Source organism: Dreissena polymorpha, chromosome 4, assembly GCF_020536995.1.
Source record: "Dreissena polymorpha isolate Duluth1 chromosome 4, UMN_Dpol_1.0, whole genome shotgun sequence".
Classification (NCBI taxonomy): Eukaryota; Metazoa; Mollusca; class Bivalvia; order Myida; family Dreissenidae; genus Dreissena; species Dreissena polymorpha.
In genome coordinates this window covers 93,332,488-93,345,230 of record NC_068358.1, presented here as the reverse complement: position 1 = coordinate 93,345,230, position 12,743 = coordinate 93,332,488, and the positions used below count along the sequence as shown (strand labels likewise).

Genomic DNA, 12,743 nt, shown 5'->3' with positions numbered 1-12,743 from the left:
AGCCGAAAAAGTGTAGAACTCAGAAATTAATTATTATTTATTATGTTTTACGTATTATACCTGATAATTATTTTGTATTGTTATGTATTGCCTCAATACGTATTCGCTTTTAATTTTCGTTAGTTATATGGTGATTATGGGTATAATTCTAATATTGTTATTAGAATACTTTACGACTTAAATATTTCTAAATAAGTTGTGCTATTTGGTATAGTTCGACTACTTTACATGAGTTTTGATAATGTGCTCTCCAGACTCCGCACCGAGTCAGGTGTTAGTGAGGGTTTGAGTGGCATACAGACGGCGCCCCGATTTCAGAGGCACCCCTGGTTCTTTAAAGTTCCGGTGAATAGATCCACTGCACCCCCGTTTAACTGCTTCTCGGAAGACAGGTTAGTTTGTTAAAGTATGTATAAGCTGAGGTATGCGCTCAGCCCGATACCCGCGTGACAAATATTTCGAAGTTATGTTTAATAAATCAAACTGGTAGGCGGTAATAAACGTCACAGCGAATGAAAACGATATATGCTACTATACTATCTTCAAACGAGATGAATTTAAATGGATATGATAATTTGAATTCTGTTTGATGTCATGCATTAAATAGTTTGTCATGATGATATGTTTAAACGCAGAGTGTGCAAATGTGAAGGCGATAGCAGTGACGCATTTGGCTTCTTACACTTTACATATGTCAACAATACATTTCAATTAAAATGATGTTAAACGAATTTAAATCGTGTGTTTTTTTAATAATTTAAGGACAAGCTTTTTAGAAATAAATGAATAAACCGCATATTAAAAAAGACATAAAAACTAATTAATTTATTACGCAGACGTAAGGTGGAAATCATATTGTATGCCACTTTTATAGATTTTGTGTTCTGCTTTGCGGTTACGGTGTAAATAGCTTTGCTATCAGGTCGGTGCAAGCGGAGTATAATATGCAAGCTTACCGTGTTCAGTGTATTAAAGAAGTTATTTATTGTACTAAAACATTGCACTCAGCGCACGGTTTGCCACAAAGTAGCGCGCATGTCAAGCATAGTTTACGTCACGTTTCTTCTAAGAATTGATCATTAAGATCGGTGCCGTAGAAACAAGCAATTTGACATGTTCATAATTATGACTTAACATATCTGTACCACAACTTGACCTGAATGTGCGTATTCGTTAAACTAGCTCGAGGTTCTCGTAAAATACCTGACTAGAGTCACTTTCAGAAAACATCTCAATACTGTACGCAATGACTTATTGTAATTTTTTTCCGATCCCAATAACATTCTTAGCAATGAGGCTGTGTTTCTTTAGTTACGATTTCAAGCGCGTGCATTAGACAGACACGTCCTCTTAAACCAATTCCGGAATATATTGTATTATTCAAGCGCTTCTATAGCTTAGTTCCTGTTTCTGGCAATTTGAATGAGACAGTGGTTATTGATGTTGTTTTACAATTCCAGTGATACGTTATAAAATCAATCTGCTCATGTCACCACCATGAATTCCGACGCACTTTGACATGATTAAGATATAACCCACGACTAATAGTTTATCTATGAGTAATACGCATCGATCATGTTTTAACTGCCAGTTAAGGTAAAAACCTCATGTCTAGTGTGGCCAAACTTCAAATGTCCAAAGACGTCTTAACGTCCTTAAGTTCCTTCTGTTCACTTTACTTTTACTTACATGACACGAGTCACGCGGAAAATCGCAATACGATTAAAGTACACTTACACTTATAATATCATTAACTTTAAGTTTTTAGTAATTTAACCATAGTCGTTGTTTAAAGTGTTCGATTGTTTGCATCAGTGACTTCAATTTGAATGCCTAGATAGCATCATTTCAGCCTGCTCATCAAAAGTGTAGACACGCGCTAGTTTGAATTAACAACACGCATATCTATACGATAAAATAGTTATAAGTATAGGCTTGTTAAATGAATCTAGTGAGTTCTTAGTTTTTTGCATTTGTATTTTTTTCTTCTCTTTTTTCATTCGAAACATTATTTTGCCGATAAGTAGTAAAGCACTTCAAATTCCAAAGAATGAAATTTGCGAAAGAACCGCGGATTTCAATTTTTTTTTTAAATACGAGACATTTTCATCGAAAATCACCATAAATACCATTAGTGCATATTTCAACAAAATGAAAATACTGTAAATTTAATCAAGAACGAGTTTTTTATTCGAATTAATATGTCTATTATGTTACAATATGTTAAATTTGTATTTTACTAACGTATGAGAGAAAAAAACAAATGTTTGAAGAGTCGGGTGGTACATTTTCACGGACTGTTAAAAGCCAATCATCTAAATGAAAATGAAACCTCACAGTTTTAACACATCCTTTTTAGTGAACCAGAAATCCAAAATTCGTTGTTGAATAGTGTTAAAGTAAGCTGGCAATTAATTACAATTTCTTTTATCCTTTTACAATATGAGCATGATTTTGTTTTTCATGGCATATTCATTGAGGATACGACATCTTGGGTATAACTGACCATTTCACCGTGATTGCCGAATTTGTCGAAAATCTCCGTTTCCGAGGTATCGTTTATAGCGAATCAAAGTTTCCTCAACATCATGCATACCACCTATCATACATGCTCTATCTTCGTTCATATTTCATTGAATACTTTCAAATTTCAGTATTTGAAGCACAGTTATTAATATTCGTGCTGAAATCGCAAACACTTTATTGCGATACTTTTAGGTATTTTTATTTTGTTGAAATGTGATGCAGTTTTCTTTTTTGGGAGGACAAAAATCTTCATTTTCTTTGAAATTACTTTTTGACAATGCAAATAGATAAACTTTTTATCAACTCTATCATGTCTCGTGTCCAAAATACTTATTTTAAGATTATAAATATAAAAAAGTGAGTAATTTACCTCTTGGACTTGGCTTTTGTTTTTTCTGTTGTGGAAGAGCCATTCGTATAGCGAATAACGCGAATAGCATTTATATCAACCAAAGCCTCCGTTTTATAGTTCATATATATTTGCCTTTTTAATTAAAATCCTAACCTGTTTTAAGCTTTCATATACAAATAGGTGCGTAATATAAATTATGTTCCTACAATGTGTGCATAAAAACAATGATGGTGATAGCAGTAAAAGTTATCAATATCTTTTGTGCGGTAACTTTTATTACTTCTTCACCAGTTCATTCTTCTGTAAGTTATTTCATTTCAACACCAAATGTGGTCGGGTTAACATTGTTACATAGATGTAACAATTATTATCACATATGCAATCTTACGTTCTAACCTTATATGGCTATTTTATACTCAATGAACTTGACCGAAATATGTTAGTGCAAACCAGTTGTTTACCACGACATGTAAGTGTTTACTGATTGGCTTCGTTCAACTTCCTTAGTAGTTTTTCGTGTCAGCTTAGTGTTTATACTCGTATGTACAAGTACTTATTAACCTGCACTTCAATCTAACCCCTTTACTGATCTTAATTACTAATACGTCTACGAGCATTTATTCCTTCGTTTTATTAATAAGCGATTGATCTGTTTTGAAATAACTATCGTATTATGCTTTCTTTTATATTACTGCTATTAACGATGTCAGTATGATGCAACATTTGAAAAAAAGAACATATTGTGCTTTATGCTTCATAACAAAAACAAACAGCGATGTGCCTGCTTACGCTTGATGATTCACGCTAAACAAGGTAAACAAATCAATGAATCATTCATGCATAGGCCATACCTGCTAAGTATGTGTATTTACGCCAATCGCTTACAACCAATAGTATACCTAGTTGCGACCATACATACGTAAATGTTATTGAGTTTCCCACGGCGGTCGTCTGCTATTTTCAGCGTAACAGCGCGTATGGTAAACAATTTACAAACTTGCACCGTGGTGAATAATGATGATAATAATAATAATAATACATTACCTGAAAATGAGTTCAATGACACGATTAATATCGTTTAACAATACTACGTTATAACATGTCTGAATAAATAAATGTATGAATGAATAAACGTTATAAAATGTATGAATGAATAACCGATTAAGCTTGTTAAAAGTGCATGGCGTTTTTTAACTATTGCCCATTTAGCAATACAAGTCTGAAAACAATAATTTCGTTATAAGCACCAAGTCCTTTGCGCTATGACTAACAGTCGTTTGATTAAAAGAGTTTAATTTATGTTGTGAATATAATTAGACAACGTTACAAGTATGAAACGTCAAAACTGAGTTTTATTGAGAGAAATGTATATGTTTTATAAGTTTGGTTAGTTGACATTTTGTTCGTTCATCATCGTGTGAGGTTAAGGTAACATTATAATGGGTAAAGTTGACATTTTGTTGGGTAACGTTGACATTGTGCTGGGTTAATTAAACATTATCTTGGGTTAAGGTAACGTTACGTTGGGTTAAGTGGACATACTGTTTGGTTAAGTTAACATTATGTTGGATAAAGTTGACATTATATATGGTAAGTCGACACTATGTAGCGGCAAGTTGACATTATGTTAAGTTAACCTTATGTTGGGTTAAAGTAACATTGTGGTGGGTTAAGTTTACAGTAAGTTGGGTTCAGCTGACATTATAAAAGGTCACGTTTGCTTTACGTTGGGTTTAATTGGCACGTTGAGTTTGCATTTATTTTGTTGAGTCAAGTGGGTATAGGGTTTAGTAAAGTAAACGCAACATAATGTCATCTTAACCAAAAATAATGTTTCCTTAACTCAACATAATCTTTCTTTTACATAATGTTAACTTACCCAACATTATGCCAACTAACCTAACATAATATTAAATGAACCCAACCTATTGTTAACCTGACCCATCATAATGTCAATTTAAAAAACATAGAGTTATCTTATTCCAATATAATGTTACCTTAACCCTACATAATGTCAAATTTACACTATATAATCACAACTTAACAGAACATAATGTCAACTTAACCAACAAATGGCAGTTGTGGCGTTCCATATACAAGAGTAAAAGTAGTGGAAGTTAGTGGTTATATCATTGTGAATACTGAGAAACATATTTAGTTAAAGATTTTTCGTGTTGATAAAAAATGAAGCATTTACATAAAGTTGCAATAATTGTGTTATTTCTTATGACTTTTGAGGAAATTGAAACATAAATTAGCAGGAACTGACAAAGACCCTGCAGTTTCATATTCGTCAGGTCCCACTTATAATCCATGACTGTATGAAAATTTATTTGGTCCACTTTGCGAGTTCTGAGAGTGCTTCAATGCGTATGCAAGGGGGGGGGGGGGCAGTTGTATTTTACGCAAACAGTTCACAATCGGTTATTCTTAACTAACGCAAAATGGCGGCCTCAAATAAAGGAACTTTTTATTTATACTTTTATTACCACATAAATGGCGGACTCAAATAAAACAACTTTTTATTTAATCTTATTTAAAAATAACTTCAACGACTGAAATTTTACACTCCTTTGGAAAAGTAAGTTATTTAGCAATTTAGCAGAAATACACAGTATTTATGTACACATACCTATCCTACTTCGGGTAGCTATATGACACAGTGTTTCATGTTTCCTAATGTTTCACTGGTAGATTGTGTGTGGGATTTACACCGTACGACATCCGGATGTTATATTTGTTCGTGGAATGGAATTCTGATTTTATCAGGACCTGAGTGAAATATCTTTCTTGGAAATACAAACACTCGAGAATGGAAAACTACTTATTCTTGTGTATTATTTAACATTCTAAACTTGTATGTACCGATTTTTTTCCATGACTGTTGTAAGACATTCAAGGATCGTTTGATTCACTGTTGATACACATTAATTTGAACATTGTAAAGTAGTTATAAATGGATGAGTGTTCATAAAGTAGAAAAAAAGGTAAGGCGTGTATGAGTTCAGAAAACAACATTATCTATACCGTTGTGTTGTATGTTTTGTTTTGGAAAGAGAACCGACAGTATTATAAAACATATATTTAACAATAATGTCTTAGCACGTCAGAACCAAGATTTGCATAAATCTGAATATGACTATAAGCCAATAGGCACTTGATTGTTTAACATATACACAATCCGTTTTTAATTGTATAGATAGCAGAGAGATTACAAGGCGGTAGTACATATTTATGATCAAACATTTATTTTTGGGGAGTATTTTTCGGAATCCTAAGTTTAAAAGAATAGTTTTCAGATTGTTCGTTATTAATTAGTTAAGGGTTGAAAAGATAACGAGTTACAATAACAAGAAAAATTTAGAAAAGCGATATAAACTATGATCATTTATTGAAGTTTTATTAATTGATCACATGTTTGGTAAGATAACAATAATAACTCAGACATAAAGTTATATATTTTCACTGCAACCTTGCAATATGTGATATTAAAGATAACACAATAATAATGTAACCCAAAGATTCAAAGCAGCAAAGTAAATTGAATTTTGCGAATCTATTCAATGTTTATAATTATTGCGTTATTATGCCAAGATTTGCATCACAATACGTATTAAATGTAATTTTATACACGCGTCAGTATAAAATTAGATAAAAGACTGCCCTTATTCTTACTTACCGGTAATTTCACAATCCCTCATCCTTTAATTACTTTTTTATAAAGTATCGGATTATGATTGATTTCCCAACAGATTAGATATCTTAGACATACTATACTATGATAAGCTAAAACACCCATTGAAACAGCGCAGTCAACAGCAGATAGCTGGCAAAAAATATTAAAAAAAAAATATTTGTGCATAGATTTGTTGGTATTCCTGCGACCTTTTTGATACTGTTGTGAACGAACGAATTCAATGCAACTGATTTATTGCGCATATTTTCTATGCGTGTGTTCAAATCCCAGTTGAGGCGTGCATCTAAAAAATCATTTTTATACCCCTGTATTGAAAATCTCGGCATTGTACCTTTTTAGATAAATATGCGTTAACATGAGGAACATATCTTGTTTCAATACAACATGTACATGTTTAATTTTATGACAATTTAATGTTTACGGGAGCAATCAATCTATTAGAAGTAGGATTTCTATAAGTATACGTCCATTTCGACAAACGCGATTATTTGTAAGTTTAAAAGCGCAAAAAAGATTTCTTCCTTGTAACCACCAGATATATTCTAATTGGCATAGATGAAATTAAATATATAGCCTAGTTAGCAAGTTTTTTTTTTATTTTAAAACCGAGAGTAGGATTTCTAAACATATACGTCCATTTCGACAAACGCGATTATTTTTAAGTTTTTTTAAGAATTCGCCAGCATGTATATCATGCATGTACGATGTGAATCTAGATTTGGTTTTACGGATCATTTTAATTTCCTGAAACGATATCTATTCATACGACACACGAACACTAACTCTTAATAAAAAGACGAATACTTCGGTTTTTGTAGGAAAATATGTACGAAATATCTTCGTCACAATCGGCTCGGGGCGCAAATTTGTCATTGTTGCATTTTATGAAATTTATCTTCAATGTATAATTTTTCTTGCCCATCTTGTGTTTTGTGTAACATAGTTTTATCAATATTTAACACATATAAAAGTCGTGCATACTCGCTTTAAAATATCACTGTACAGTATATAACGGCATGAGTGAAAACAAGATTAACAGTTAAGACAGCTCTTACGGGATCAAGTATTCAGTAGAACAAAGTTATGCCCCTTTAACTATTTCCTGACAATTCAGAACATAAAGCACATGTAAATATAAGCCAACGACCCGACTTCAATCAACATTTGGAAAACAAGAATACTAAACCAAATGGATATGTGTATCCCGGACAAGCAACCTTTTGGAAAAACCCACTAATCTGCTGGTACAAATAAAGCTGACCCATTTATAATCCTTTCAAAATCAAACAGAACAGGCAGTTTATTAAGACTTTTTTATAAGGACATCGTCTTTCATGCATATAATTATAAATATAGTAATGTCACGTGTCAGTATAATATACTAGGTAACCGAATCAATATAACTATCAATGTATATATCTAAGAAGATTTAATGAAATTTCAGACAAAATTTCAACAAAATTCAAAGAAATTTCTTAACAAAATGACAACAGAGAACTATGACGATTTTGAACAGGAGAAACATATTAATTTTAAAGCCAGTAAGGATAAACTTTTACGTTTAATTTACTTTGATATATGTAATAATAATTCAAATACTATAATAGACTGCAAGTGATACATACACTTCTTTCAAAGGAATAACATAAAAGTATTATTTCAAGTAGTGGTATTTATAAAGGTATTTCGTACAGTTAAAGCTTCTTTCCCATATTTACTCACATTTAATATTTCCGCACGTTTAATATTTCAAAATTACATGTTGATGCTAATAAACCATGGAGCTTAACAACAGATGGATTCATGTAATAAAATATATGGTTTAAATTATTTAACGAATAATCAAACATCATATCAACCGTTATTGTTTACATTAAGCTGCCGTTGGTTGATATAAAGGACCAGCTTTGTATGTATAGATCGATTAAAGGGCTTTTCTAAACTCGTGCGAATACCCTTATCCCTCTTACTTAAAGGGGCCTTTTCACAGATTTTGGCATATTTTGAAGTTTGTCATTAAATCCTTTATATTGATAAATGTAAACAATTGATCTAAAAAGCTCCAGTAAAATATCAAGAATAAAATTTTAAAAAGTAACTCTCAGCAGGGCTCGAACCAGTGACCCCCCGTGTCCTGGAGTAAAAACCAATTTGACCGCTCGGCCATCCTTCCAAGTACGCATGACGGACGTATTTTATACTTTATATAGGCAATCTTCGTAGTTTCGCAAAATATAACGACAGCAACAGAACTCTCCAAATTATTCAATCGTTTCGCGTTGCAACGCTTTATAATTTTCAGGTTTTTAAATCGTCAAAAGATGCATATAATGGCTATATAAGAGCATGGTAAATAGTATTACTGTTTCCTCACAAATATCATAACTAAAACGAAAATGTGGGAATCTGAAACAACTTTTTCGATTTTGTCAATTTACCAAAAGGTGAAAAGGCCCCTTTAAAACAACGTCGTTATAAGAATTAAACCGAGTACGAATATACAACAACAACAACAACATTTATTAGCTATTAAGCATTACAATTGCTTCTAAGCCAACTGCAAAAAATATATGACTAAATGCGAAACTGGAATCCCAAATATTTCAATATCTAATAATAAGTCTACCTTCGGAATTTTCCGGAATATTCCGATGCAAGTGACGAAATGATATAAAACTAGAGCATTTCTCTTCTGCGTCTACTTGTAAACACTTGTGGATAGCACGTGGCGGCGAGTGTTCTTTGTTTACACGATATAACTATATTTGATAGTGATTTTCTGTTTCAAAGAAGTTGATTTTTCGTCATACTTTGATTATTTTTCATTCAAAATAATGTTTTACTAATTAATATCATAGCTTAACGCTAAACACCTGTGTTTTGGGTGCGAAATAATGTGTACACTGAGATAAAACAAATGTGTGAGACAGTTTTTATATTATATAAACACACTTTTAAAATATGAAGACCGACCATAATAATTGTAAAAACAATCACTAACGCTCCTGTGTTTTTCATTGTTGTAAAGTTGTTGTATTTGTTCTTTAATAGTTAACATGTATCTATAAGAAGAAACAAAATCATAAACATTTTCCGTTGATGAAAAGAAAGCCGATTAGCAGGAACACGTTATATCTACAAGCTTTAACGATATAAGGTTCTCACACTCGGGACTTCTGGTATATTCATTATCTCAATGATGAGCTGAACTGAAATATTGTTTGAATAATAAGTACCAATCGTCCCTTTGGTGCAAAAAGGTACAATGTGACATTGAAATTAGAAGGCACCTGGTACCTGTTTGCACCAATGGAGAGAAACACTGCTCGGATACGTCATAGAATAATTGAAGCGATGTAACTCTTTGAAGTAAACAAAAGGACATCATACTTTAAAATGAGTCATACAAAGAAACCGAAAAAATCAAATGCGTCTCGATATTGTTAAGAAATTACACGAATTACTTGTTTAGAGATAATTAGACAACGTTGGAAAATATAAAATCACACTTAAATGGTAGTATTGTGAGAATATTATACATCGAAGAGATGAGATTATTAAAAATGATTTTTTTTTTCATTTTCGAAAAAATCTTAATATAAAATAATTAATTTAACTCGCCATTTTAAGTGATCTTGGTGTTATTGTGGTGATTGGTTTAATGTAAGGCCGATGAACTAAATGTATGATGTAAACGGATGTACGCGAATTTAATGTCAACATTTCATTTTCTACATTATAAACATAGACGTAAAATACAAACGAGGAAATGTATGTAAAATACTTTTACTATAATGATTCAAACAATTGTTTTAAACAACCATGTCTATGCCGCGGTCAACTCGTTTATACGTGTTTATTGTAAAATCAAACATTGTGCCACTATGTTGTATGAATTAATCTGCACAAAATAGTTGGGATTTTGCAACAGCCTACATGGCTGTTGTACAATAATGGCTATCCGGCTTACAAAACAAAGAAAATTGTTGTAAATTGAGACATATTATAAAAAAAAATCTGTACCACATCTTTACTTTTATTCATGTTTTTTAGAAAGATTTTATCTGGGGTTTTTTTAAGGAATATTTCAATAATCGTTTATACTCCTTTTAATACAGCAGGTGCTGTTTTTCAGACAGTCATTTAATGCAAATATGACAATACTCAAAGATACTGGTGGCGTTTTACAAACAAAAGCTGACCTTTGGCATACAATCTTACCAACTTTGGACTTTAATATGGAAGGTACGGTCGAGTACCGCTCTGCGAAGAAATCAAGATCAGCAAGGCCCTCGTCTTTCAGACAGATATCGGAGGAGGAGGATAGTCGTAGGGAGGACGAATTACAGTCAACAGAGGTCACAACTGCTCCACGCTCAGGACCCGATGAGTATGTGTCAGTGACCACACTGTGTGATGGCATTGGCTCGTGTGAGCTTTCAGACATTCGGTTGAGCGAAAATCGAGAATCTAAAGGTGTTGACATAAACGCTGCATTTCAACGCACTGCACATCGAGTCTTCTGCAATAATGAAGAGTTGTTTGTAAGAGACAAGGACGGCGATACGCATTTGCACCTTGCAATTAATTTGGAACACCTTGTGTTGGTTAGAACAATTATAAGAATGGCACCAGCGTATAAGTTTCTGTCCATACCAAACAAACTCTTCCAAACGCCTCTCCATTTGGCGGTCATTGTGCGCCAGAAGAGCATCGTGCGGCAGCTTGTGTGCGCAGGCGCTGACGTCACGGCAGTCGATAGGAACGGAAATACACCGCTTCATATAGCTTGCCGCGATGGATTGTACGAAATAGCTCGTTGTTTGTTAGAACCGGTACGAAACCGTGAAATCCAATGCAATCCTTACGATATACCGTATCAGAAAATACCACAGGATTTCGATATCGCGAACTATGACGGTTTGACCTGTCTTCATCTTGCGGTTATTAATAGGCACATGGACATATTACAACTCCTCGTCGAACGTGACGTAGACTTGAACATGATCGAGCGCAAAGCAGGTAGAACTATTCTCCAAATTGCATGCATAAGCTGTGACGTCAAACTGGTGCGGACGTTAATGAGTGTTCGGGCATGCAATATGGACGCACGGTCATACAGCGGGTACACGCCCCTTGACCTAGCCCGGGATTACAACCAGGACGGGGTATACACGATCCTGGCGGCTGCAGGCGCAAAGCACAGCGCAGAATATGTGGATAGTGACTCGGATTAAAGCATCAACATTATTCAATGAGCTCTGATTACCATATTATGTGTCTGTTGACGCACGTATGCCTGTTAAAGAGCTATTAACTCGTACAATTCTACATATCACATATCTCCGCAATACGTGTTCATGTTTAATTATGTTATATATTATGTCACTTTGTATGTATTTACGATGTTCGATCTTTGATTATATGGATTTCCTTTTACCCAGTTTTTATTGCATTTGGTATAGTATAATATTATCAGTATTATTAATAGTATTTCTTTGAAATTTGAAATATTTTGATAAATGTAATCCTACAACTCATGTTCAAATTGAGGTTTTATACGTGTATGAGGATTTATTGCTGTTAGAGGATCATTTTAACAGTGAACCTTTCATGCATATTTGATATATTACAACTGACGGGGTAAGATATCTTGTTTATCTCGTCTTATCTTGTTTATATTTGTCCAAGCTTTGACCGTCTGTTTTCAGTTGCAGGGATATGCACAGCCATGTGCTCGTGTTATAATACTGTGAAGTTCATAAAACAGTTTAAAAAATGGTTTAACGACTTAATTAAAAGAAAATGATTTTGTATAACAGCATGTAACTTCGTGTATTATTGGTTTTGTTAGATATTAAATATAAATGATGATCTGCACATGGTTCATACGATGGCTTTACATTTAAGAGTTCAATGTACTTTCTTTGGATTTTTTGTGTTTAAATTAAAAATATATTTTTATACACGTGCTTATATCTCAAGCACACATTGAATTCATTTTAGTTTTTTATATGAAAGACAATAAAAATTTTGTTAACGTTTTTGTCGCATTCAGGCCGGTTTAACTTGTACCTGTATGACTTGCTTTTGATAATGTTTCTATATCTTACTGATGCAAATTCAATAAACCCAATAATATATGATAAACACAACGTCATAAAAATC

General features: G+C 33.0%; 2 protein-coding genes across 3 annotated transcripts in view; both read left to right on the top strand.

Annotated features, from left to right (window-relative positions):
• LOC127876407 (neuronal acetylcholine receptor subunit alpha-10-like) overlaps positions 1-12,743 on the top strand; it is a 111,731-nt gene that overhangs the window by 54,005 nt on the left and 44,983 nt on the right. The gene's annotated exons all lie outside the window — the stretch shown is intronic.
• Positions 10,814-11,812, top strand: LOC127878614 (NF-kappa-B inhibitor cactus-like). The gene has a single exon (XM_052425140.1). The coding sequence runs from the start codon at positions 10,814-10,816 to the stop codon at positions 11,810-11,812; it is 999 nt and encodes a 332-aa protein (XP_052281100.1).

Bases quoted from the DNA above. Each gene is read 5' to 3' on its own strand.
- LOC127878614 (XM_052425140.1), top strand. From the start codon at position 10,814: ATGGAAGGTACGGTCGAGTACCGCTCTGCGAAGAAATCAAGATCAGCA.